At 43.3% G+C, this 25,645-nt stretch overlaps 3 protein-coding genes across 3 annotated transcripts; all 3 read right to left on the reverse strand.

The window, feature by feature from the left end:
* Window positions 1-273: 273 nt before the first annotated feature.
* On the reverse strand, window positions 274-17,577 carry tdrd7a (tudor domain containing 7 a). The gene is made up of 22 exons (XM_037472796.2): window positions 17,356-17,577; window positions 15,172-15,376; window positions 14,906-15,050; window positions 14,380-14,494; window positions 13,799-13,891; window positions 10,742-10,779; window positions 9,906-9,958; window positions 9,361-9,531; window positions 8,313-9,107; window positions 7,685-7,881; window positions 7,075-7,267; window positions 6,861-6,972; window positions 6,543-6,751; window positions 6,090-6,224; window positions 5,168-5,251; window positions 4,897-5,031; window positions 4,208-4,318; window positions 3,831-4,008; window positions 3,531-3,691; window positions 3,103-3,296; window positions 2,525-2,685; window positions 274-1,504 (listed from the first exon to the last, which is right to left on the reverse strand). The coding sequence occupies exons 2-22, from the start codon at window positions 15,373-15,375 to the stop codon at window positions 1,284-1,286; spliced, it is 3,705 nt and encodes a 1,234-aa protein (XP_037328693.2). The 5' UTR covers window position 15,376; window positions 17,356-17,577; the 3' UTR covers window positions 274-1,283.
* A 151-nt stretch (window positions 17,578-17,728) lies between these two features.
* On the reverse strand, window positions 17,729-23,685 carry stra6l (STRA6-like). Its single transcript, XM_037472797.2, has 18 exons — window positions 23,243-23,685; window positions 22,874-22,946; window positions 22,440-22,540; window positions 22,228-22,358; window positions 22,012-22,132; window positions 21,801-21,846; window positions 21,567-21,692; window positions 21,332-21,405; window positions 20,921-21,029; window positions 20,686-20,839; window positions 20,519-20,594; window positions 20,326-20,407; window positions 19,952-20,000; window positions 19,633-19,750; window positions 19,410-19,529; window positions 18,888-19,051; window positions 18,470-18,613; window positions 17,729-18,193 (listed from the first exon to the last, which is right to left on the reverse strand). Exons 1-18 carry the CDS (start codon window positions 23,266-23,268, stop codon window positions 17,976-17,978), a joined length of 1,932 nt encoding a protein of 643 aa, XP_037328694.2. The 5' UTR covers window positions 23,269-23,685; the 3' UTR covers window positions 17,729-17,975.
* A 128-nt stretch (window positions 23,686-23,813) lies between these two features.
* spink4 (serine peptidase inhibitor, Kazal type 4) lies at window positions 23,814-25,473 on the reverse strand. Its single transcript, XM_037472798.2, has 4 exons — window positions 25,334-25,473; window positions 24,837-24,868; window positions 24,500-24,612; window positions 23,814-23,973 (listed from the first exon to the last, which is right to left on the reverse strand). Exons 1-4 carry the CDS (start codon window positions 25,383-25,385, stop codon window positions 23,928-23,930), a joined length of 243 nt encoding a protein of 80 aa, XP_037328695.2. The 5' UTR covers window positions 25,386-25,473; the 3' UTR covers window positions 23,814-23,927.
* Between the last annotated feature and the right edge of the window lie 172 nt (window positions 25,474-25,645).

The raw sequence follows: 25,645 nt of genomic DNA on the forward strand, positions 1-25,645 counted from the left end.
GAAGGGGGGGCGGGGATCCTCCTCCTCCTCCTCCTCCTCCCCCCCCATCACGGCTGCCCTGTCACTCCAGTGATGTCATCAAGTTCAACTGCGGCCACTGAGGGATTCATCGCTTCACTTTATTACAACGCTTTATGCGCACAACCTTAAAAGAGCAATGAGCACATTAGATATTAGCAGTTTGATAAAAAAAAAGGGGTTTTACTCAAATACTCACCAATAGATTTGCAAGTCCTTCATAAGTCCACTTTTGAATTGAATCATATTGGTCTCTTGTATCCGTCTAGTTAGGAGCTGTGACTCCAGGAAAGTCCAAAGGTTCAGTTACATATACATATTTAGCTTAGCAATAGATTAGCATGAGGCCTACAGTACAATAGATCGTGATCACAGTTAGATTTGGCATTTAGTCAGCTCTCGGGGCAGGAAACAAGTGACACTTAGTGCTGTAATTCGGGTTCTCATCCTGTCAAATTAAGTTAAAAGTTCCCTGTGCTAGTCATGGCAAACAGTCATTACTGATGAGAGACACACTTTCAACTTTACAACAGCACACGGTTTAAAGCTTTCATTCAAAGTACATCCTCCTTTGGCTTGTTTTTATTGAACAAAACCATGTGAACAACATGTTGTATTGAAACACTAGAAATAGTACTGTCTTTATTCTTTTCAAGCCAAGTAACAAGATTCCCATCAGTGATGTTTAAACAAATTTATATATTAACATAGATTCATGCAATTAAGCTATTTAAATTGAGTTACTGTAAAAACCTATATACAAACAAAGAATTAACTGCAAAATGAGACACCATTGCGTGCATAAGATGCAAAACATGAACGAACAAAAATAAATTACATGGAGAAATATATTTAAGAAAAACCTAAAGCATGCAACACACGACTTAACTGAAAACTTGACTGAATTAACTGAAAACTTGACTGCACTGGTTTGTTTCACAATAAAGACTGAATAGAAATGTATGTATATAAAATATATATATTTTTTAAGGGCGTAGGGTATTGTCCTTCTATTCTCATTCATTTTGAGTACAACTGTACTTACTGGAGCCCCTACGCCTCATGTAAGCATCTGCAAATTCAGAACAAAACATCTCCCTCGGGTTGATATAACCCTCGGCAAAATGTTTACATGAACCAGACTAAATGACGTTTGACTTCCAAAGTTCACTTGTCAGCATCCCAATTTTTTAGAAAATAAAAACAAAAAAATAAACTTGCTGTTAAACTGCTGGTTCTTTTACCAACATGCACCAGAAGGCATCCTAAGCGGCCGAAGACAGCTCACTGCAGACGTCGGTCATCATGCTGTGAATCCAGAAGTCCTTGTCCAGCGTGGTGTCCACCAGGTAAACGGTCAACCTGCATTGCCACAGCTGGCTTTTAACCTCTGCCACGCTGTCCACCTGGGCCACCAACGCTTTATCCTCCACGTGGTTCCTGAATAACATGGCGGCCTCCTCTGACCACTGCTTCTGTGTCACACCTGCACGACAAACGGAGCGATTATTCACAATTATAACCCCCGGCCGCTCTGCATGGTGTCATCAAGGTGGGAATCAACCAACCACAAGGCTGATAATGGAATAATTGTTAGTTGCAGCTTGGGGATGTAAAATTCAAGAAATGGGAAATAAAAACCTTTTCTTGGCAAAAAAAAGGGAATCTATTGTATTTGCTTATGCTGTATCTTTATGTCAAATGAAGATTATTCTGCCTTGTGTCGAGTAAGCTAGCTAAATTAAATATTGGGGAGGTCCAGACACAAGGTTCATACACAAACGGATTCCATGACCAAAAGGTTTGTGAAATCTCTGTACATAAAAAAAGTGAGAAAATATTTGAAACAATGAGAATTCCAAAATGTATACACAGTGTTTCCCCTACATTCAATTAGGCCCTAAAAAAGCCTGATTTTTATGTTTACAATGATTCACTATGGACGAGTATCGTTTGGCGTTTCCTGATACCAATACTTTTAAAACAAATTATAGACAATCTATGAACTGTTAACAGTATACTACAGAGTCTCTGTAAGACCCGAAATGTATGTATTACTTTGTTGGAATTTGGGGAATATTAGTGATTTAATTTATGCTCATTGTAACATATTGAAAGCATTCATGTTGGATTTACGCTCCTTATGTGTCTAGATGCATCAACGTCATGAAGGCAGCAGGTGCACCAAACTTTTCCCTTAGGGTGCGTTCACACAACCACGGGACTGCTGGGAGAATGAGAGCGTCCTGATTTTATTTTGAGCGTCTCTCTTTAAAACCATATGAATTATTTGAAGTGTATCTTGAATGCACAACATGAAAATATAACAATTTCCCTGACTTTTCCAAGACTTTTGGGATTTTATTTTTTTCCATGACTTTTCCATCGCTGTACGATGATTTACATTACCTGCTGGGTAACTTGAATACAACATAAATTGCCTCCATGTATGTAAACATGTGGTAAAAAGGATGCTGCTGAACGAGTGAATTAGGATCCAACTCACCTGCAAGTTGTGCAGTGATGGCCTGGAAGGGCAGCTGTCTGAATTCCTCGATCAAGGGCCTGAGGAGGGTACTGCGGACCAGCTCATGTTTGCCGTGGTCCAATGCAAACACAGAAACCAACCCGTTGGTCAGAATCCCCTTCACCTGCACTCGATGCCAACTAGGTAGAGGCACAAATCAGTGACGCCGTTAACCACATCTTACATCTTCTCCCGCTTCACTCAATGGACAGCAGACATCCCATAATCTATGAGACACAGGTAGTAAAGGGCAGTAATCTAGATAATGCAGTCATTTACAAATCGTTTTGTCAATTTGAATTCATCCTCAAATAACACAAGACTGCTTTCAAATGGACCGTAAGTGTGAATTCTTCAAAGCTTTCTGTGGACAGGTGTAGTTAATTAAAGTAAACACAGTCACTCTGGTCCTTGGGCAATGAATAAGTGTTACAATTCTAATGCTATTGTGACGTCCTGACCAAATAACCTAATAAAAATGCGTTTAATTTACCATGTCCTTATAAAAAAGGACACATCCGAGCTTTGTATCAGGCGCACACTCATGAATCACCTACTTCTTGTCAATTTTGGCCGCGTATATTTGTTCTTTCAGGATGCTTGGGGCCGAGTTGGTGTTCATCGTCTGGTTATAATAGAGCATCATCTCCCCCATCAACACCACCAGTTTATGCAGGTCCTGCCAAGGCTGCAGCACAAAGTAACCAGGGTGGCATGCCACTGGCACGAACACATCCATATTCTGACCAGGCTGAAAGAAAAAACAATAAATAATATATATAAACAATAAAATATTAGTTTCTATTTATATCTGTAGGTGGATTTGATCCACAAGCCAAAGAAATCTTCACGCAAACTATTGACAAGTGATAAAATTCTGTGTGGTTGTTTGTAGCCTGAGGAAAAGCTCCAACATGTATACTTTACATCTACTCCCCTCACAAGCCAAGTGAGCCCCTACGGAGACTTTGGGATGCCCACACACCTGGGGCAGCTCCAGAGGGGGAGGCAGTGGAAGTGTCTTGGTAGTCACATCTACAGCAGTAGATAAGACCTCTGCATCTTGAAGAGCCGCGCTTGGCGATTTGGTGATGGGGCTCGGCTCCAGGCCGCTCAGAGTCAACTTCTCTACTAGAGCACTGAGACCTTGTCAGTTGAAAGAAAAAGAAAATCTGTACATAAAACTAAGATACAAAAAAGCCACAGTTTGACCAGACATGTGTAGGAAACCCTCCGGCACCTCGAGAGGATCTTGTGTTTTATTTTGTTTCTTTAGCACCATTACCCTTGTCTCCGCTGCTGCTGATGACGTTGTTATTGTTGTTGTGGGATGCGAGTGTCTGCCACCACTCTGCATGGGCCAGCTGGTGGTTGATGCTCTTGTCCAGCTCCTGACTGTCGGTACCAACGAAGAGGTACATGTAGACCAGTCGGCCCTCTTTGTGCTCCTCCAATTTCAAGATCTAACATACATAAAAGGTAATGGGTGACTTATTGTTTTGTGCTTTTCTCCAACAAGAGTGTACTTTTAAGTTTGATTGATGTGTTTATAGTTGAAATATTAACACCACTCCTGCCAACTCCACACTGTTGTTGTGCTCAAAACAGCAGAGACTTCATTATGAACAAAGTAATCTGGCAGCAACATTTTGACTCTGTTACCTTCATTTTACAGTCCTTTGGGTCCATCACAGCCGCCTTCACCCACAGAACGGCCTCCGGGCTCCAGTCTCCCTCTGGAACTGTGACGTCAGCCAGGCGACATTTGATAGCCTGAAGAGATACACAAACACACAAAATTAAAACTTTAAAACAACGTTTGTTTATTTGCAAGCAGATGAATGATATGTTGAGCTCGACATCCGCTTGAATTCATCAACAGTCCTCCGCTTCTTTAGTCTCAATTTTAAATTAGTTTCCCCAATGCCAAGCTAACAAAGCTTCCTTTTTTTTTATTCCTCTGAAAAAAAGTGAACTACTGAGTCTATAGGTCAGAGGTCACTAACTGGCGGACCGGACCCAGAAGCCGTCCCATCCGGACCAAAAGCTAAAAGAAGACGGTTGTGATTTAAACGTGACAGCGCACTATTTCACTACGCAGCTTTGATCGTCTTTACTGTAGCGGCTTAAAGCACCGACCAATTGCATTAGAGTCAAAGCGTCCCGCGTGATAACACAGACCTTTGCTTCTAGAAATGTTCTCTAACTGGACCCATTCACATTTTAGTGGAAAACCCCTGCTATAGGTTAGGGGAGACTTTTGCACAATTTGCATAAAAAGGGTGGCCTCTACAGCCATTGGTTTCGGATGAATGCACAAACGCACACATACAAACGCACGCACACCTGACCTGCGGTGGGATGCTGATGAAGTGTTTGAGGAGAAGAGGGGGGATCTCTCGGAGATCAGTGACCTCTACAGTTGCTGCGACACCCAAGTCCATGAAAAGGATCTCAATCACTCTGTTTCCATAGATGTTGGTGATCTGAAACCAAGAGCAACAACTTGTGAGTGAGAGATGATGAAATGAAACATCAAGTCGATGATAAAATACACTTTTCTCATTGTCCAAAAACCTTAAAATGTTTTCAATGAATAAATTGGCGTGATTCGGTCCTCACCTCCACTCTGAACCACATTCCTTTGTAGCAGGACAGACAGATCTTGCCACTGAAAGGTCTGGACACCAGCAACTCAGAAGTCATCTGCCGGGAAGAACGACAAAACACACAATATCAAAAGACCTTCTACCTCGCGGAGAGGTCTTTTGTAGTTGCGAAATAGCTCAAGTCAATACATACATAATTAATAAATATGCCAATGTGTGAGCTAAAACTAGGCTTTGGTATCGAGGATCGATTGGAATGGGGACCAGCTTTGCGATTTACCCGGTATCGTTCAAAAGTTTAAAATTCGATCCCTTGTTTCGATTCTCAGTCCGCCGGCGCCGACCGGAAATAGAAACCGCTGAACACCAACGAAGAAGCGTCCGCCGGAAGTGTTGTCATAACAGAGCGATCGAACATGGATAGCGTGCGTCAAATCACGTCAGAAGCCAATAAAAGAATAGATCTGGCGTATTTGCCCTAGGAATCAGCCGGGTAGCTTGTGGTATCAAGTGCAACGTGCTAGAAAAGTTTTAGAAATGTTTTGCAGCAGTATTGCGTTTGTGATTCAGAGAGGGTTTACTCTCGCTGCAAAATATTTGGACAAAGTAATTGCTCCCCATTATAACATTGCATGTAAATTATCTCAAAACCTTGTTTGCCTGCCTCTGTCAGCACGAGCAAGGCACTTCTACAAAGAAAACAGAATAGACCCCATGTCACAGGCCTGTTCTTATAAAGCACTCAGAAAGGTGCCGTACTCACGGTGGCCATTCAAACAGTGCTATTTCAAACTTGAGAGGAAGCAGGGTCTCTCTACGTGAAGCAGCCCTACTGAACGGACACCTGGGAACTGCACTGCTGACATTTTGTATGCAGGCCAAGCACAACACAAAGTGCTCTACAACGGGATGAAGTGCGAGGGCAAATGGAGAACCTGGGAAATGAAGAAGCTCTCCGTTTTTTCCAGCAACTTGCTGAGTCTCGCGGTTCCTATGGAGGGCAGCTGGCAGTAGATGAGACCATCTGCACACACATCTGTGACGCGCACACCATCATACTCGGCATTTACCTACAGGAACCGGAGAGATTATGGTTAGATTACACAGGGCGGGTTGATCACAGGGAGGCCCTCACAATCAAGGCTGACCAGCTGCTGGGTTTAAAGCCAACAGAATGAGCCAACCGAGACCCGTATACATTCTTCAGTTCCAACCACAATAGACTAAAAAGTGGGTTCAACACCTCAACAGCACTGCTCACTGGTCGAGGGCAAATATTACAAACCTGCCATCTAATAATGAACGTTTGTTAATTAGTGTTAAAACTGCTACTGTTAGAGGTCTCCTTGGCCACAGACTACATTTGTAGTTTGCGCCACTATCCTTACAGTCAGAGGGTTGCTCATGGTCACGTCCTGGAGAGCCTTCAGGCAAATGGAGTTGATGTTGACGTCATCGTCCTGCGATGTGTCGTACAGCACTACAACAGGCGTCTCATTCTCTCGACAGGGCTCTAATTTCTCCATCAGCAGAATCTTGGCTTCTAACTTGTGCAAAGGAGAGAGCACCTTTGAATCGGAGCTGAACGCCTCCAGGCCTGGGAGAGAAATAAAAAAGAGGGGAATGGTGGGAAGCATGGCCATTGGCCACCAAGAACAAGACGCCCCCTTGTTATAATGGTTGGGGAAACACTGTCCTCCATGTACCTGCGAGTCCAACACTAATCGCCTGGAAGGGCAGAGAGAGGAAGTTCGGGTGCAGCTGCAGCAGATTAGTCCCACTGGTTTCCATAGAGAAGCCATAGTCCACATAGTACACCTAGCAAACAGACAAAAGCTGCTTTACCACACAAGCACCCACTCCCTGTAGCTGCGGCCTGTCTCACCAACACATCACAAGCTACGTGAACCGATGACATACCTTAAACTGGTTAGGCGGAATGACACCAATGACCTGAGCTCTTGCCAGCTCATCTCCATCCTCCCCTCGGACTGCTACTAGTTGACCAACAACAGGTTCAGGAAGAGGCTGGTGGGTGGAGCTTTGGCTGTAGAAGGACTGCATGGCTTCCTCCATGGCGTCCAGGGCGACTGAGTAATTCGCACCTACATACCTGATAAGAGACAGATTTTCTCTAACTGTGCACGAGTGGCTGCTCGTATGTTGTAGTTCTGTTATCGTACCGTACAAGCTGTTTGACAGAACAATTTTAATCTGCTCCTGAAAATAAGCCTGATGGTGTGGCTTAATATGTTGACACACTATTTCCATACTGTAGTATGTATTTTGCATTTGTATTAAATATGAAGTGCTTGCTACAGTTTCTAGTGCTCCCACATCACATATTACAAATGTTTCGTAATAGTTTATCTTCATTTTGAAAAGAAAATCCTTTCAATGCTTTAATCACTCTTTTTTTATTGGCATGTGAACTGCTCTTCTGTTGTTTGACTTCTTTTTTTTCAAAACACGCAATTTTTGGGCTGTGGAACAATTCGATTGATAACCGATAGACTGACGCGTATCTCACCTTATAGTAACCTCATTGCTTCCTTTGACATTAGTGACCAGAACAGAGGGGTACTGCTCCGAGGGAAGAACCAGACCAGGAGGCACCACGGGACCCAGGACCTCCAGACCCGAGGGAAGGGGGCAGCTTTTGCACGACTGGCTTTCATGACCTGGTGTGGCTTCAATGTCAGCTGTTCTGGAGTTATATAATATGGCCTAGCAAGAGGAAATACACAACATTTAAGAGAAAATTGCTATTGTTGCAATAAATCCCAATTTGAGACATAAAACACATCAACTGAAAAATGTCCAATTTAACACGACTCACTTGTCCCAAGTGATTTAAGTTTACTTTGGGTTAAAACTCCACATCACCCATAGGCACGCTGGGTGACACAGCAGAGCAGACAGCTAGCCGATCCTTCAAATAATCTCATTCTGAACAGGTATTATGAGCCATAGAGAACAAACCTTTGGCCAAAAGTTGGTCCTTTTAACGTGGGCCTCAGTAGAGTTTGTCTCCATTTGACCATTGGTATCGAGTGGATATTTATCTAGTCAACTACAGTATTTGGCCACTTCTGCCATTGGCTTCATTTCATAAAGCAACTTTGTGTTAATCCCGGACTACACTCTCAAGCTCTTACCTTCCTCTTGTCATGCGGCATGGGGTACTCCACAGTGAATATATCCCGCAAGACAGACAAGTTGTCCAGGATATATTCAGGGAAGGGCGTCTTGTACGTGTCCATAAAGAGTTTGGGAAAAGCGTGGGCCCACAGACCCTGACTGTACTTGGACAGAAGCTCCTTTATTCTCTGCCGCATCTCAGCAGACACAGCAAAAGAAGAAGAAGAAGAAGAAGACTTCGAGGAAGGACATGGGACAGAATCAGAGGTAGGGGAGAAAGTGCCCTTCATAAGAGGTAAAACTCCAGGGACAGGGTGGAGGGGAGACGCGAACGCAGTAGCGCTGGCCGGGGAAGTCCAGTTGGATGCTACGGTCACACCGTTTCTGTTGTGGTTATTCACGTGCAGGTTCTGATTGGGTTTACATTCCCCGTTGGAGTTGACTGCAGGATTAACACGGGTGGGGCGCTGCGAAGCCAGAGCTGGGTTGCGGGCGGGGCTGCGCAACGTGACTGAATTGAATGGTTTGCAGGGAGGGGCAGCGACCGGTTGCGGAGGAAAAAGGAAAGTCGGGTGAGCCAAGGGGTTTTGGCGAGATCCTCTTGGTTTGGAGACCGGAGAATGAGGGCACGGGGCGTAGGGTTGGTCAGGTGTAGCGGGCCGTGAAGGAGCAACCGGGGTGTGGGTTTTTGAATCAGTGGGTAATGTTAGTGGCACGTTGGGGGTGTTTCTGGTAGGAACAGCATTCAGCTTGGGAGGCGCGGGGGGGTAGATCAGGCGGTCAACTCGATTGGTGCAGGGAGGTTTCTCCACCTATGAAAACACGATGAGCAGGAGGAGAGATTTCAACAGCATTTCCTGTTACGGTTTGGTGCAAATATTGGGAAAACAATAATAGTAATTCTAATGGAACCTAATGGAAAAAAAGTATTTCTATTGAAAACCAAAATCAACGTTTGATAATTACTCCCCAAATCCTGGATGTGTCAAGGCTTCAAACATAAGACTCTAGGACAAGGCTTCAAACATCCAACTGACTCGGGGCTACAGTGATCTCGTGACTCACCATAGTGATGTGGGTCCACTTTTCCAGATCAACCAGCGCCTGAGGGTGAAGCTTGTGATTGAACATTTCACTGTACACTCCCGGTAGTTTTGACATCCACAATCCACTGTGGTACTTCTTCAGGAGCTGAGTTATTCTGCTCTGCACCAGCTCCACGTCATACAGTGACGACTGCTTGGAGAGATGTCACATGATCAATCACTAAAAGTATGTCCCTGTGCTTTTGGGATTTTCAAATTGAATAAATACAATGAAACATGAAATTTAGAAAAATGGATATTGAATAAACTCATTCAAAGAGCTGATGGAAAAAGAGTGTTGTGACGTCCACGATTAGGTTGTGGCAGGTGTGCTGTGTTACATAAAAATCATGCAAAATGAAATGTGAGAAGCATCCTGGTTGTATTTTAAAAACACTCAAACATTTGCACATTCATTTTATCAGGGATGTAATTAGAACACAGAATGGACGGCAACTCTAAACAGCCGGGTCATTTTGTGTTAAATGAGACACAGTAATCACAGAAAAATTAAGATTTTTGTACCTGGGATTGGTCGAGTCCAGAGTCTTGTTCAGGAGGCATCTCTTTGAAATTTTCTACAAAAAAAGTAACAAAGTTAAGGTCTGGTATCAGTAAACAAAGTGCATTACATTTAAACGTCAAGTCTCATTAGCATAATCATATTGACGCTGGCCGTCTGACAGTGGGTGGAAGGGAGGGGGGTTGCATTTCTGATAATTTATTAAATTTATTAATTATGACTGGTCTGCCAGTTATAAACCCCCCCAACTGCATCAGCATGTTGGCTATACAGTCGAACAGAGACAAATTCAGAGCATGTAATTTCACTTCAGCTTCTCTGTGAAACGTTTATTTAGCTGGCCCACTCCCACATGCATGTTAGTCCCATGTTTAGTGGGTAGCGGGTAGTGGGGACCCCATTAGGAAGCTACTTGCTGCTGCTCTGACCCACAACAGATACAAATACAAAAAAAGAAGGCATCTTGAACCTGTTGCATCATTGCAGCAGCTTGACCCTCTGGTCCCCCGGATCAGAAGCCCCTATCTTGAAAGGTGTCCAGGAGCAATCGCTCCAAGATTTGATCTAAATTTGGCTCCCTAAAACTAAATGTTTTTTAACGATAAAAATAAAGATAGTCTTGGAATGTAGCTGTATGATTCTTGAAAATAATTTGGATCAGGACTGTATGGCCCAGCCCCCAGTATTAACAGACTTAAGAGTTTACTACAATCCACCTTGTAGCTAACAAACATCACAATTCTGAAAGCATGCCTATTAAACAAGTACATTATACCCCAAATCAGCTCGTAACGCTAGTTTTATTAAAAGGGAATCACTGAAATGTAGTGAACATTACCTTTGGGTTTCTGACAGTTCACAGAGTTCTTCTCTTTCCTGTTGACAACACAGCAGTCTATTGAGCATATTTTTCTTTACACAGGAACAAGCTGAAATTCAATATAAACACCCTGATGCAGTTCTTGATGAAATAATACTCTACAACAGGGCTATTCATTTGGCGGCCCGCGGGCCACATCCGGCCCGAAGGCAACCTCAGAGTGGCCCAGCCCGTAGTTCCGCAATAGACAGTATAAAAGGGAAAATAGGGTCCCGCCAGCGATATTTTTCCCCCACTATGGCCACGCCAAGACCCGCCCTTCAATAGCATTCACACACTACGATTGGCCAGGTGTCCGTGTACAGGTCCTATCCCTTGACTGCTTCGTAGGGCGGGTCTTGTGGTGGCCATAGTGGGATTGGTAATTCTGCGTCCCGCCAAAACTAACAAAATGTAAACAATGCAGAGCGTGCTGTGCCGGCAGGAGCATACATTACTATCAATATGTCTTTCTCAACACTGAAACGTAAAATTGACAATGAAAACCGTCAGTTTAACCCTGCCTGGACTGACAAATACTTGTTTATTTTACCGCCACATCCAAATGCCAAACCGATGTGTTTAATTTGTAATGAGTGCGTTGCAGTACTTAAAGATTACAATCTGCGGCGGCACCACGCTGAAAAACACCAGACTTTCCGCACCAATTTTCCCGAGGGATCTCAAGAGAGGGCTGCAAAAGTGCAGAGTTTGATTGCATCTTACAACCGGAGCAGTGTTACTATGGTACGGTCATTTACAGCCCAAGAGAGAGCTACCGCAGCATCCCTTCGTGTTTCCTGGATATTGGCAAAAAAGAAAAGGCCATTCACAGACTCTGAAACCGTGAAGGACTGTATGCTGGCCATCGTGGATGAGGTGATAAATGACGATAAAATGAAAACGAGCGTGGCATCTGCTATAAAAAACATACCCCTGTCAGATACTTCCAACAGTCGGAGAGTTGAAATTCTTGCTGCAGATGTGTATGAAACGATGTTAGGAGACCTGAGGAAAGCTGACACTATGTCTATAGCAGTCGATGAGTCCACAGACAAAACTGATACTGCTCAGTTGTGCATATATGTCCGTTTTTTTGACGGGAAATGCTTCCGAGAGGAACTGCTCACCCTACTGCCGTTAGAAGGACACACAACTGGCGATATAGTCTTTGGGGAAATTTCTGCTTTTTTTAAAGACAATGGTCTGGATATGAAGCGTGTGTGCATGCTTGTGACAGATGGGGCTCCATCCATGACAGGGAAAGTGAATGGTTTGGCAGCACGTTGGTCCGCTGTAGCACCTCAGCTGATGTCCTTACACTGCATTGTGCATCAGGCGGTGTTGTGCGCAAAACTAAGCGGGGCGCTCAAAACGACAATGGACAGCGTGATGGCTACAATTAATTTTATTCGCTCCACATCAAGCCTCCAACACCGCTTATTCCGCATGCTGCTGTCAGAAATGTCTGCTGAGCACCAAGACCTGCTTTTGCATAATGACGTGAGGTGGCTGTCCAAAGGCAAAGCACTGGAGCGTTTCTGTGGTCTCAGAGAGGAGATCATAACTTTCCTCCGCAGCAGCAAGCAAAAAAAGGCAGAAACGCACTTGAGTCGCATACTGGACGACAACTTCATGGCTGATGCCTGCTTTCTGAGCGACATATTCATACACCTGAATGATCTCAATTTGGGACTACAAGGCAGAGATAAAACTGTCATTGACCTTGTGGGACAGATGCGCGCATTCCAAGTTAAACTGGACCTTTTCGCAACTGATTTGAGCACAGGCCGAATGCTCCATTTTCCGACACTCCGCAAATACATCTCATCCCCCGCAGAAATCACGGATGTGATGACAGATTTCATTGCGAGCCTGAAAAAGAACTTTGCTGGTCGATTGGATGGACTTGTTCTGCCCACAGAGGTGGCCGTTTTTGCCAGAGACCCGTTCACTGTTGCAATAGAAGGGGACTTATCCGCCCGGGCAAAGGAAGTGGTTCCTTCCATTGACGAGGGGAAATTCACACTCGAACTTGTTGACATGCAGTCATCTGTGACCATGGCACAGGAGCTTTGCACTAACGGGCCCGCAATGTTTTGGACAGATGTCAACGTACATCAGTTCCCTAACATTAAGAAAGTAGCGATCGTCATCCTCAGTATGTTTGGATCAACATACACATGTGAGTCAAGTTTTTCACACATGAACTCAATAAAAAGCAACTCTCGTTGCTCCCTGACTGACCGTACTCTCCATCAATGCCTCCGGATTGCATTGACAACTTACGAGCCTAAAGTCACTGCTCTCGTTCAAAACAAAAAATGTCACTTCTCCCACTAAGTCAGCAGGGTAAATGTAGCCTAACTACATCAATATAATGTGGGATGTGTAAAATATGTTCCCTCAGTGTGCAGCTTGTGTAGTTAGTTAAAGTTGTGAAAACTGTGCACTTTTTATTTTTATGCACTTTGAGATGTTCCTGCATGGGTCAAATATGAGCAAGATGTTTATTTTATTTCAAAAGGAAAGTTAATGTTATTTTTAATTGCTTACTGTGCACTTTTTTGTTTTATGCACTAAGATAGGTCAGATATGTAGCCTAGGTAGGCCTAGGCAAGAGGTGCCTAGGTCAGTTTCTTTTCTTTTGTAAGTGGAAAAAGTAGGAGCTACCTCAGATTCTGTTCAGTTAGCTCTTTTGTTTTTTATGAACCTTTTGCTGTGCAAACTCACCAAAGTCAAAAGAGAAACAATTACTAAATGTTTTTTAATAAATTTGTTTGTGTTGGTTTTAAAATTTGTCATTACGAGCTGATTCGCCGCTGAAATGACTGGCCCAACTAACCTTTCTCGATTTAAAAATCTGGCCCAACTGAATTTGTAATTGAATAGCCCTGCTCTACAACTTATATTTTTAGTATTCATGGAGTGGGAACGCTAGCTTCTATACTTCTCTACTTGCACAAATTAATACTACACCAGGAAGCAGGCCTTAAGATTTAACAGAGCGGAGAGTAACTGCATGAGTGTGTTCACCTGTCAGGCATCAAACGCTGGTTTACAGCTGTTTGAGGAGCCGGTTGTCTGTGCTCGACAGGGGTGGCAAAGCTTAACCTCTGGTCCAACTGCCTGTTGGAGCAAAAACACCAAAACTCTGGATTAGTGGTTTTCGTAATGTGCCTAACATGACGCACAGACTGAGGAATGAATACATTACATTATTACATTACATTTAGCAATGACGCTTTTATCCAAAGCGACAATTAAGTGCATTTCAACCATAGAGATACAAACTGCCAACAAGAAAGTGCAATTTCATCAAATAAGCAGATTAAGAACTTGTTATAGATAAGAGCCATTATAAGTATAATTTAAGTGCTACAATTTGTGAGTGTTTTTTAGTCAAGGTATAGTCTGAAGAGGTGTGTCTTTAGAATAAAATGACATTCTGACAAGCACAAGTAACACAATGTCAATTACCGAAAGCAAACCCCACATGGGTTCAAACTGGTGAATGATACTGCTGCCATGTGGTGACCGAGCAAATATTTCAATAGATTGTCTGTGAATGTTGAAAGTGCAACTACTGCTCATCATTGCCTGATGCTATTTAGTACCTGTAGTCTGCTGAAGCACTGAAGCCTCTGTTGCCTCCATGAGACCAAGGGCGGTTTGCTTGCGAGTTGAAGTCCCCAAAGGCTGTTGGTTGGCGGAGAGAGGACTTTGGCCTCACTAAAATGGTAGAAAATATGTCATACAGGGTGAAAGAAAGAGGTGATGACAAATAAAAGGTCAGAGGTTAATGTTTATCCCAGTGATTCCATGTTTGAAACAAGCGCCAAGGGTCTCTTATCATGAGACATTCCAGGAATATTCAAAATAGGAAACTTGCCATGGGGTAATTTAACTGTGTTTACCTCGTCATAGGCAGAGATGCATGCAAATGGTTTTGTTTTTCCCTGAATCCATGAATGAAATAATTTGCAGTAATTACTTTTATTTATAATAACTGGCCCAACTTCTGGCTGTCACGGCTTCATCCCCCACTCAAACGAAAGAAGGAAAGAAACAATAAATCTAATCTGATCTGCTGACCGGCTCAAATTCCCATGGAAAGTTTCTACCTTTTGCAATCCTATTTACCATTAAGCATGTATGGGTTTGAAGGTTTGTATCTCATCCTGCAGTTAACAACTTGGGAGCGACCAGATTTCTTGGAGCTCTTCTGCTTGGCCACCAGCTCGGCAATGTGAGCCGTCTCTTGGCACACCGCGGCAAAGCATTTTATCTACAGAGCAGATCCATATTATGGTTAGAAACTGATCCCACCTGATGGGAGTAGTGCTGCAAATGAACAAACTGGTTAAAATGGACTTCTAGATTAAATTGAAAAAGGTAACAACACTCACCTCACCCATGCGGTTCTCCAAGCGGACCACAGAGGGGATGCTGCTGAGGTAGTCCTCCAGCTTTGAGTGGCCCAGCGCCCTCAGCGGGATGCCCTCTCCGCACAGCGACCGGTACTCTGACTGGAGAGTGCCGATGGACACACCAGCCTTACTGGACTGTAGAACAGACCGTAACATCTTCTTGATGGATTCGCTGTCCGCCATCCTGGTATATTTAGTGGTGTTAGAAAAGTTACTGTTCTCGGAGAAACTGCAACAGCAGCGCTGACCAAGTGAATCTGCTTCTGTCTGGAGAGGTCTGAACGACCTTCCCCTGGCAGGCGAGCCAAGTTTGTACCTTTGTAGATTTGAAAGACAAAAGGGACAGTCCTGACCCACAGCTCAAACAACCAGCCCCCCTCACCCAGACAATCAGGCACCTCTTGACGACCCTTCCTAACACCTCCTCCTCCTATGCAGTCCCTCCAGGACCGTTTTGCTTCAAGGACCCTAAAGCGAGCAATAAAGATTGTAGCAGACTCCTCTTATCTTATCGAACTGTTTGTGTCCCTTTCATCTGGCAAGAGGCTGAGGTCCATCAGGACCAATGGGCTCTTCAACAGAGCCCGGGTCCCCCACGGTCCCAACTTCCTGCCGGTCACTCCCCGGCACGTCCCTTCATACTTAATACACTGGAACACATTTTACATACACTCTCCGAGCAGAGTATGCTCATCTGTTTGCCAATGTGCTTTACTTGCATTTTGTTGTACATTTAATTTGCAATAGAAAAGGTTTCTTTCTACACTGTTCATTTGTCTTGGTGTCCAATGTCGTATCGTCTCAACTTGCAATTACACAGTTGATCCTGAAGTTAGCGACTGCAGTCCACTCGGCAGACACTTGAATTGCACTTTAGTGCATGTATATGGTGACATTTTACGGTATTAAACACGTAAACGGAATAAAGGCTATTTAAATAGCCCATTCCGAACTATGATACATTTATTTATAGGACCTCTCTGACTACTATTGTACAAAAAATAAAATATATTTTTCTCCAAAGTAAAAGCCCCATATTTGCAAGTTCAAAAACACAATTTCTCCATTTGAACTCCAATAAAAGCAAATTTCTCAATAGTTCCAGACCAAGAACAATGTAGTTGTCTTAAGGATCTCTCAGACTACTCCTGTATATAAAAAAAATGAAATAATTTTAGTGTACAAATTTAGAGATTTCTTCAAAATGAAAGTCCTATACGTACATGTCCAAAAACATTTGTCAATATTTGAACTGTAATAAATATACTTTCCCCAATGATTCCAGACAAAGACTTGTGTGACTACACATTTACATTTTTTAATATACGAATTAAAGACTCTCTAAACTAAACGTCTAACATATGTACACTAAAAGAGTAAATCAGAGCTTTTAGTGTGTTCTTCGCCATGCTCAACAATGGTGAATCCAAACGTTTTACAGCTGGCGTGTACTGTGCAGTGAACGTTTTAGTCTGTAAAGCCTACGGATGTCTTCTGGAGAATCACATTCAGAGAAAGACAAAAAAAAAAACGATGCAGATACTTGAAAAATGGTCCTTTTAAACTTATAGGGTTTTACTTTGGATAATTATCCAACGTTAACTTTGTACAGATGAAGTATTCCCTTTTTGTACAACAGTAGTCAGAGTGGTCGTGAACACACATTCTTCTGTCACTGTCCAGAATATTTGATTAATTAGCATAGGTATGTATGTATAAGCATACACGTGCACTATTATTCAAGCGTCTTGCAGAGTTAACGGAACAAGACACGGCGAGAGCGTTAGCTTAGCTACGTTTTACTCTTTAAGGCTAACGTTAGATTGCGAGCAACATTTCGGCGCACTTTTGAGTTTCACGAGACAAGAGTCAACAACCACACGGCGACACGGCGAATTGTCACAAAGGTTCGGGAGGTGTGAACCGACGGGGCGCCATTCCCCGACTCTTAAAATCAAACGGGAACTGCGGCCCGCTCGGCTGCTGAAGGGCCCGCGGACGACAATGTCGGCCTCGGGCTACAACAGCTAAAGCTAGCTTAGCATTCAGGTTCTTTAAGCGGTTCTAGATGTGCCTCCCAACAAAGCAGCCACACATGTCGACAGTGTGCAATTTACGTTCGCTCAACTTTAGAGACGGACAACGGCGTTTATGTCGACTTACCTTTAAGCGTGAAAAACATTAACCGGACTGACGTGGTGTGCTGCAATCACGCGTGGTCATGCACGGGCACATGTTCACGCCCACAAGGTCAAAACGTCACCGCCGGTCAGTTCTCCTTTTAGTCCGGAATTAGCGTCGTTTTTTATTTAACTAACTAGCGTTATATAAATTAAAGTTGAAATGCATTTAATGCGCAATTTATAGCTGGTCTACGAGTCGGTTACGCAGAAAACAATTGTAGTATTGCCGTTCGCTAATCAAGGTGACCTATTAGCTAGCTTAACCTTAGCGTTAGCTAATATTAAAACATGGATAAAAATCACGTCTACTTTTAGTGAGTAGAGCACGGGAATTTCTGTTGTACCATTTTTTTTAATTCAAAATAAAGGCATTTGTTTGCAATTGCATGTTTAAAAGGTCCAGGTACACAGCGGAAGTTTCCCCAACCTTGTTTTTAATGTGCGCCGAGCTCTCATTCGCATCAGCACCACGAAGTGCCACCAAACACTGCTACCGTGACATGGCAGCCAGGCTCACGCTGCAATTCAGTTAATTAACAAGAAGCTTCAAAAGGTTACATCTAACATACATTTAACATTACAATCCCAGGACATGTTTGTTTAAGAGTCTTTCGCTGGCGCGATGAGTATCTGCGGTGCTTTGAAGGCCATGACTCGAGCCTGCACCGCGGGGTCCGGATGACGAGACGGTGATGATGACGTATGTAAGGTGGAAGATGAAGAGAGGTGGTGCTTCCTCAGCAGGATCAGGGTCGGGTTCCTCATTAAGGTGTAGAACAACATCCAACGCCGTCTTGCTCGGCTGTTCACTGGGGATTCTGTCCAAAAGTATAAAAGTAATCATTACCAAATTAAAAAATAGTAGTCATAATCATAATAATAATAGTCTGGATAATTAATTATACTTTGATAAAACACAAATCTGTCAAGGCTCAAAGTAAACTGTATGAAAGAAAAATAGAGCATTTTAATCGCTAATTTAAAGAAGATACTAGCTTGTAAATCTTAGTCAACAAATGGGTAAAAGCATTCGTTATTCAGTCGATGCTTTTTCATGTAAGAGTTACAAATACACACATTCTGACACTACCCACCAGATGGCACGTTGCTGAATGTGGAGTATACAGATGGAGTGTGTTTCTCCAGTGAGTTGGAGACCAGCAGCTGGCTGAAGCACACCATAACTGGATTGCTATGATAGTGGTCGGCAAAGATCATCCCAATCCAAGTGCTATAGCCTGGGACATGCACAAAGTACTGTTAGAGCCACACACATAACAGAGATATAGCTGTAACTTTACAGTATGTACAACATCTTTTGGAAGATGATGTTCGAACAGAGGTGTAGGGGGTAGTTTATCAAGTGCTTATCTTTAATGATGATTGAAAGTCTTATATTCTAATGTCAAAGACCCACACCGTCAAATGATAATAGCGTAGCCTTCTTCTTGAACGGCTTAGCCAACATTTCACTTCTGTCAGACACTCGTCTCGCTTTAAGTGCATTTTTACCAGCGTCCATGCTTTCATATCCTCTTTGCATAATGCTCCGGTCTATGCGGGACACCAGCCACGTTCCCACCACAATGCTGCACAGCAACCTCAATATGCAGTTGCTGACCCCCATCACCACGTTGTAGAAAAAGAAGAAGTAGTTGAAGCAGTGGAACGCCTTCCTGCAGAAGAGGAAGAGAAACTGTGATTTCATATCCCTTAGAATTATATCAGTTGTTATATTAACAGGATTTTGTTCCACACATCCATGGTTCCATGACCTTCTGTCGGCCTCTAACACTTTGGTGCCCCTGAGTCCATTCACCAATGTTAAAACCTTTTAAAGCTTTGTTTCGCTTCACACTATTTGAGTAAGTTAGAGAGAAGGGAATCACTATCACATTGTGTCCTCAAACAGACCGCGGCTTATAAACCAAAACTATCGCAGCATTACTTCTTTTAACAGTCAGTGTTTGCTGCCGAATGGAGCTCCTGAGCTTAAGTGACCCTTTTGGAAATATCCATAAGGAAATAACCCACCTGTTGTTGAGGGCCAGAGGCTTCTGTTTATCAGTAGGGGACATTTTGTCCTGAAGGAAGAAGATCTGAACCAGAGCGATTTGGAGAATCACCAGCCCAATGACCAAACAAATGGTAAGACTAAGGAGACACAGGGAAAAAAGGCTTCATGACAAAATGTGTCAATCAAAACGTCCATTCTTATGCCATCATGTACGCCCAACCACAGGGAAAGGGGCCTTACGCTATGATGCCCAGACTGCTTAGCATGCTGAGTGCTTTTCCGTGCACTACAGGAAGAACCAGCACGTAGACAAACACCAGAGCAAACAGGAAGTGAACAAAGTGGACTATCAGGTAGCCTGAAGAGAAAAATACAGAAGAGCTAGTTGACTTAAAAGGAAGTTACAGCTTCGATCAGACTCAGAACCATTTATTGCCACCATTTATTATTCATCAAGTTCAATGTTCCCTTCCACAGGCTCACAGAGATCCGTTGTGGGTTCGGTCCCATAAGGTAGGCCCGCGATGATGTATATTTGCTCAGTGTACGTATAGCTTACCCCACAACGTAAACGCTATCTGCCAACCAGAGTATCTTGCGATGGAAGCCTGTGAATTTCAAAGCCAAAACGAATTCATTAAATGCGATGCAAAATATGAGATGCAAACGTTCACTCATGCTCTTCATGTTTGAAACCCCCAAAGGCATGCCCACACATTGAGATATAAAAAATAAGGAGAACAACCGCAGTAACTTGCACATCGGGGCCTGGAAATGGTTAAAGGACAACGTCCTCCACATGAATGCTGGTTTCAAGCATTCTGTGCCGAGCTAAAATCCGATTTGCCCTGGAGTCGCCTGCCATCTGCTGTGTGTGTGTGTGTGTGTGTGTGTGTGTGTGTGTGTGTGTGTGTGTGTGTGCGTCTTACTCACTACGCTGACTGCAGAGCGAGGGTTGTGAAATTTCTCAGGGAGAAACCCCTTCTGCCCTTTCCACAGCCTCTTCAAGTGTTTTCTATGGTGACGGTATTAGACAGTAGTCATTTTGAAGTTTTTTGGCAGTAACTGGTTGAAAAATCCCGTTTAATTTTCCATTATTGCATTTTGTGTAAATCAGGTATCTTACCTGTAACAAGCCAGGACATGGAAGCAGTAGGCTACAGAGTTGAGACTAGCGAAGATGGTGGTAGACAGCCAAGACTCTGGAATAATAGACAACAACAACTTGAGCAGATTATTGTCTGTCTATTTCTCATTGGAAATCACCAGAATCGCCCTGAATTCACTTCTCACTTCTAGCCACGTCGATAAATTCTTCCAGCTGTGGTATCACGGCTCCCAGAGCTTCGGTCTCGTTACAGGACGTCACCAGCTGCTTTAGCGTATTCTTCCACCGGTCTATTCGGTCAAAAGTCACATTACTGAGACTGTAGTCTGCCAGTGTCATCTAGAGAAATGACAAAAATACTACTTCAGACCTTCTGCAGTTGCAAAGGGCAGGGGTTTTGTGCATCGCGTCTTGCTTTACCGTGTACAGGCCTATGAGCGAGATAACGACCGTGCCGATGATCCTGTTGGGGAACTTGAAGTAAGGGTCCCACTCATACAGTTGGCTCCGGAGCCAGCTGCGGCGTTTACTGCAATATATTCAAAACAGGTTCATTACTGTATGTTGAATTCTGGTACTTGAAAGTGCTCATTTATTACAGCGGAGACGGTTAGTGTGTGTTGAATGATCTTGATATCAATGCGATTCGAGAAGTTTCTGCATATGTATGAAACATGAAATAAATGAGACATAGTCGGGTGACTGACATGTAGTACAAAATATCATGTAAGTGTTCTACTTTTAGGTTCAAACCTTCGGATATGGTGGATCCCTCTCCAAAAAGCAGGAGTGATGAGACACCTTGTGCGTGTGCATGAGTGCTTGTTCTACCTGTGAGCCGGCGTTTTCCTCAGCAGTCTCTTGACGTGCTGCACCTGATGTGGCTCTATCAGCTCCGCAGGATCCTAGCCGCAGATTCAATGAGTTAACAGTCACACGCAGTTTATTGTTTTGAAAAATCCGATTCTGTTGAAATATGCACCATAAAATGAACAGATGATTGAGTAATAAATGCAACACAAAAATCTCAGCAAGAACCGTTTTGAACGAGTTCATACATGCTGACCTCCTGTACCCCCTGCAGATGTATCCGAGCAGCTTTCACCAGAATATAGATAAATCTTCCCAATAGGAAGATGAGGGAGAGGATGCAGGGCCACTGGATGATCAACTTCTGGTATTTACCAAGAATCTTTAAAACCACAGAAACAAAGTTATTCATTCAAAGGAATAACGGTGTGAGATGAGGCTTGTTGGCACATTGATACTACCCCTTGTGGTAGTTTAAATACTCACCCACCTTCCCATCAGGACAGGTGAATGTATCCCAGACTGTCACCATGATCCTGAAAAAACATGCATCGAAACATGTGATGTATCCTTTACCAACCCAATGGAGCCTGACCTACATAACCCATCGGGGTGTTGAAATGCTTTTACAATGTGGTACAAGGTCACACTCGGGGGAAGACCCTCCTTTGCTGAACTGATGAATATTTTCAGACAGTTACCAGGACAGAGAGTAGAGTATCCCCAGGACGGCCCCCGTCCTTCTGAAGGGCGTGGACAGACAGGCAAAGAAAGGGAAAAAGACCAGGCCCACCTCCAGCGCTCCAATCAGATACACTATAGCTGAGGAGAATGGTGAGAGAAAAAACATCGGTCGACGTGCTTATTTCACTGGGTCTGCAAGGTGATCGGTGTGAATGCGGAGCCTGTCGGAGCACCTCGGGCCCACGACGGGACGGGAAAGATGATGTAACTCTCAGAGAAGAGCAGCAGGACGCTGGAGGACACGGCGCCAAATGCAAACCCGTAGGACCAGCGATTACTGAGGCTGCCAATACTATCCAAAGGCCTGGGACACAGACAAAGATACTTTATCTCCTGACATTCAAGGTTGTTGTTGTTGTTGTTTTTGCTGCTGCTGGCGACTTACACAACGATTCCAAAACGCCCCCCCAGGAAAGGCAACCTGCGGTCGATGGGCAGGCTGTGGTCTCTCTTCTGGAGGAAGGAGAGCACTCCCACGATCAACACCTGGAAAACAAGAAAACTCAATGCAAAAAAGCCTTTGTTTGCATTGCTGCAACCGTGTGAGAGTGGAAATATGCTCAAGGGAGAACTGAACTGTGGAGTCATCTGACTTTGGTCTTATCAAAAGTCGTTGAAATCAAGCTGCTGTACCACTTGTACACTTGGTACACGCACTGGCTGTGAAGTGTTCCACTTGTTGGTGTATTTGTATATTCTGTACACCCTCTTACAAGACCCATTTTGTTCTTTTTCTTGTTGAGAGAAATTGTCTGTCCGTGATCGTAAACAGAGGAAGTCATGGAATGTTCATCCTCCGGGTGAAATACGTGAACTTACTGCTGGGACGAGTGAAAGATGAAGGAAGAGCTGCATAGAGATTTCGCTTTGACAGTCCTGAACCTCCGCAACCCTGCGGAGCCACGGCGTAAACACGTTATTTTAAACACATCATATGCCCAGAGAAGCTCCACTGTAGGGACACAAAGCAGGATGGAACATGAATAAGCTAAAAAACAAAACTCTATTCTATTCCTATCTTCATAATTTAATGTCAACAAAGCTCAGGTTCAAGTTTGTTGTTGCTCTTTCTTGATTCAAAACCAGCCACCATCAGGTTATTTAATCCCGAAGTCTGTGTGACTTTACCACAAGGACTGAGAGCTGCTAGTAACAAAGTCCAGAGCAGTATCTGAAGTGTGTACTCACACATGATCCCCCGGGTTTCTCATCATCTTCGATAAGTTGGTTCCACTGGAAGCTTTGGTCCTGCTCTGCTGTAGAGAGGAAGCAAGACTGTGGACACCCTGGATCACGCCACCGCTTCCTGGTTACAATCATGTGACTCACACGTTTGACCTTTCACCTCAAGATACAACCTTTAGTTTCTCTTTTTTTAATGTCCTCTGTCCCAGTGTGTTGCCCTGTGCTTTCTCTCGCCGATGTATCTGCTTTTACTCTCACTGTTTGTTTGCATGCGCACACACACACACACACACACACACACACACACACCTGAACACCACTGAGTTATTCAGTATAAGGAGGGTAAACATTGCTCTCTCCCAAAGCGATAACCCGTGGGTCATTCACCTCCTGCGTTCACTTTGCAAGGAATTGCCTGCAGAGTATGTTACCTGAATCCATTTATGCTCAAATAGAAAAGAAAAAAATAGAGCTTCTTCCTTTTCATTGTTGACTTTTAAGAGATATGGATGATACTGCTCAAATGTACTAAAAAAATTAAAATAACTGAAGGTTAATCATTGCTTGTTGACATTTATTACTCATTGCAATTCAGAGACACACATTTAGAAATTGCATTTTCACAGTTCCATGATGGGTTGATACATAGATCCTGAGTGGTGATTTCAGCGATGACATCATCTCCCGGTCAGCACCCCTCCTCTTTGGCAATCAAAATGTCCACCCTGGTTGTTCTGTAGGGAGGAAAATGACAAGATAAGTGACACCTGAGAATTCATTTTTTGGAAATCACAACTTATATATATAAGTGTGATCTTGCACCACATAAGCTCATTGTGCCTGAGTGGAATATTAGGTGAATAACTGTGGGAATAATGTGGCAAAAAAAAGACATTAGCGGGGATTTAACATTACAGGAAATTGAGTGTAATAGGTTTTAGAAAGACCGAGACCGAGTGAAAAAGATGGAGAGCGCTTTCTAAAAAGAGTCTTTGTATATTGAATAGCAAAAAATGCAAGATTGCTTTTGCTATATTTCTGTCACTCTGGAAAGCCTACAAGCAAAATCATCTTGAATGTGTGCGTGCTTTTCATAATTTTGGTTTTCATTATTCTGCCGCAATGACCACTAGCTCGTTCAATTTAAACAGATGGAAAGAGACACCTGTTGCTGCTGTCAGCCAATCAGCGTTCGGCATTGTGACTGCAGGTGTTATATATGAATCCACCGCCAGAGGGCGACTCTCTGTGCGTACTCACTGTCTCTGCACGCACAGGGTGCACTCGTTGGCGTAGGTGATGCCATCGGTGCCGCACACGGGGGCGAGGTTCAGAGGGCACGCCAAGATCTCGCGCGTGTCCGGACAGGACGGCTGCCAGGGACACACACACACACACACGCACACACACACACACACACACACAGGATCTAATGTGACTTAATATCTCAATATTTAACTTGGAATAAAGCTCACACATGTTTAAAATGGATGGAGGGAAATAGTTTATATTTGTTTACTTTTCATATAAGTCGCTTTCTCACACACAACTACACACACACACACACACACACACAGAGGCCAAAATGCACCCCCACCTTCCTCAAGTGTCCAAAGTTCTCCTCAGAACCTGTAAACAAAGCAGATAACTTCTAAAACCATAAATGGCGGCATTCAAGTGCATAAGCCAACCACCTAATACTGAATCAATACAATTATATAAGTATATTACTATGACATTGGCTTACACATGATTCTACATCTGTGATAACACTTAACGGGAGTGTAAATACCGTAAAATGCATATAAAAAGCTTTCAAATGAATTTTTTGTATTTTATATTTCTCTCAATTTCACTCTGTAGATGTTTTTACTTTGACATCAATTGTTTTTTCTGTTCATAGTTGATCAATGTCAAATATACTTTGAAACAATATTGTCAGACAATGTAACATATTCCAAATGAAAGTTGGGGAATAAGAAAAGGGGGAGTTTCATTTTATTGCATCTCAAATTCAATTAATTGTTTCAACATCAAGCTCAAATACAATGAAAAGATCTTATATAAAAAGCTAAATAAAAAAATCTTTCTTACCTGCAGTCACACATAAGAGCAAGAGTCCCAGAAAAACCTCCCTCCCAATCATGATGTTGTCGTATGAATAACTGACAGAAACCTCTGAGCGTGTGTGTTTTACATAACTGTGTGTGTGTGTGTGTGTGTGTGTGTGTGTGTGTGGGAACACAGCAGGTGAAAAGAGACACACAAGCAAACTCTAGAAATGTATCGTCATCAGCACACACACACACACACACACACACACACACACACACACACACACACACACACACACACACACACACACACACACACACACACACACAGTAATCTTTTGTTCGGTTCACT

This window comes from Pungitius pungitius, chromosome 9 (assembly GCF_949316345.1).
Source record: "Pungitius pungitius chromosome 9, fPunPun2.1, whole genome shotgun sequence".
Lineage (NCBI taxonomy): Eukaryota > Metazoa > Chordata > Actinopteri > Perciformes > Gasterosteidae > Pungitius > Pungitius pungitius.

Excerpts from the sequence above, each read along its gene's own strand:
- tdrd7a (XM_037472796.2), bottom strand. The coding sequence starts at position 15,375 with ATGGCGGACAGCGAATCCATCAAGAAGATGTTACGGTCTGTTCTACAG. Across the intron at positions 5,252-6,089 it reads AGAGCTTCTTCATTTCCCAG|ATGACTTCTGAGTTGCTGGT; the intron begins GTTCTCCATTTG and ends TCTTCCCGGCAG. Across the intron at positions 2,686-3,102 it reads GCGGCCAAAATTGACAAGAA|TTGGCATCGAGTGCAGGTGA; the intron begins GTAGGTGATTCA and ends GCCTCTACCTAG.
- stra6l (XM_037472797.2), bottom strand. The coding sequence starts at position 23,268 with ATGATGAGAAACCCGGGGGATCATGT. Across the intron at positions 22,541-22,873 it reads ATCTTTCACTCGTCCCAGCA|GTGTTGATCGTGGGAGTGCT; the intron begins GTAAGTTCACGT and ends CTTGTTTTCCAG. Across the intron at positions 20,595-20,685 it reads ATTTATCGACGTGGCTAGAA|AGTCTTGGCTGTCTACCACC; the intron begins GTGAGAAGTGAA and ends CTATTATTCCAG.
- spink4 (XM_037472798.2), bottom strand. The coding sequence starts at position 25,385 with ATGATTGGGAGGGAGGTTTTTCTGGGACTCTTGCTCTTATGTGTGACT. Across the intron at positions 24,613-24,836 it reads ACTTTGGACACTTGAGGAAG|CCGTCCTGTCCGGACACGCG; the intron begins GTGGGGGTGCAT and ends TGTCCCTGGCAG. Across the intron at positions 23,974-24,499 it reads ACCCTGTGCGTGCAGAGACA|AACAACCAGGGTGGACATTT; the intron begins GTGAGTACGCAC and ends TCCTCCCTACAG.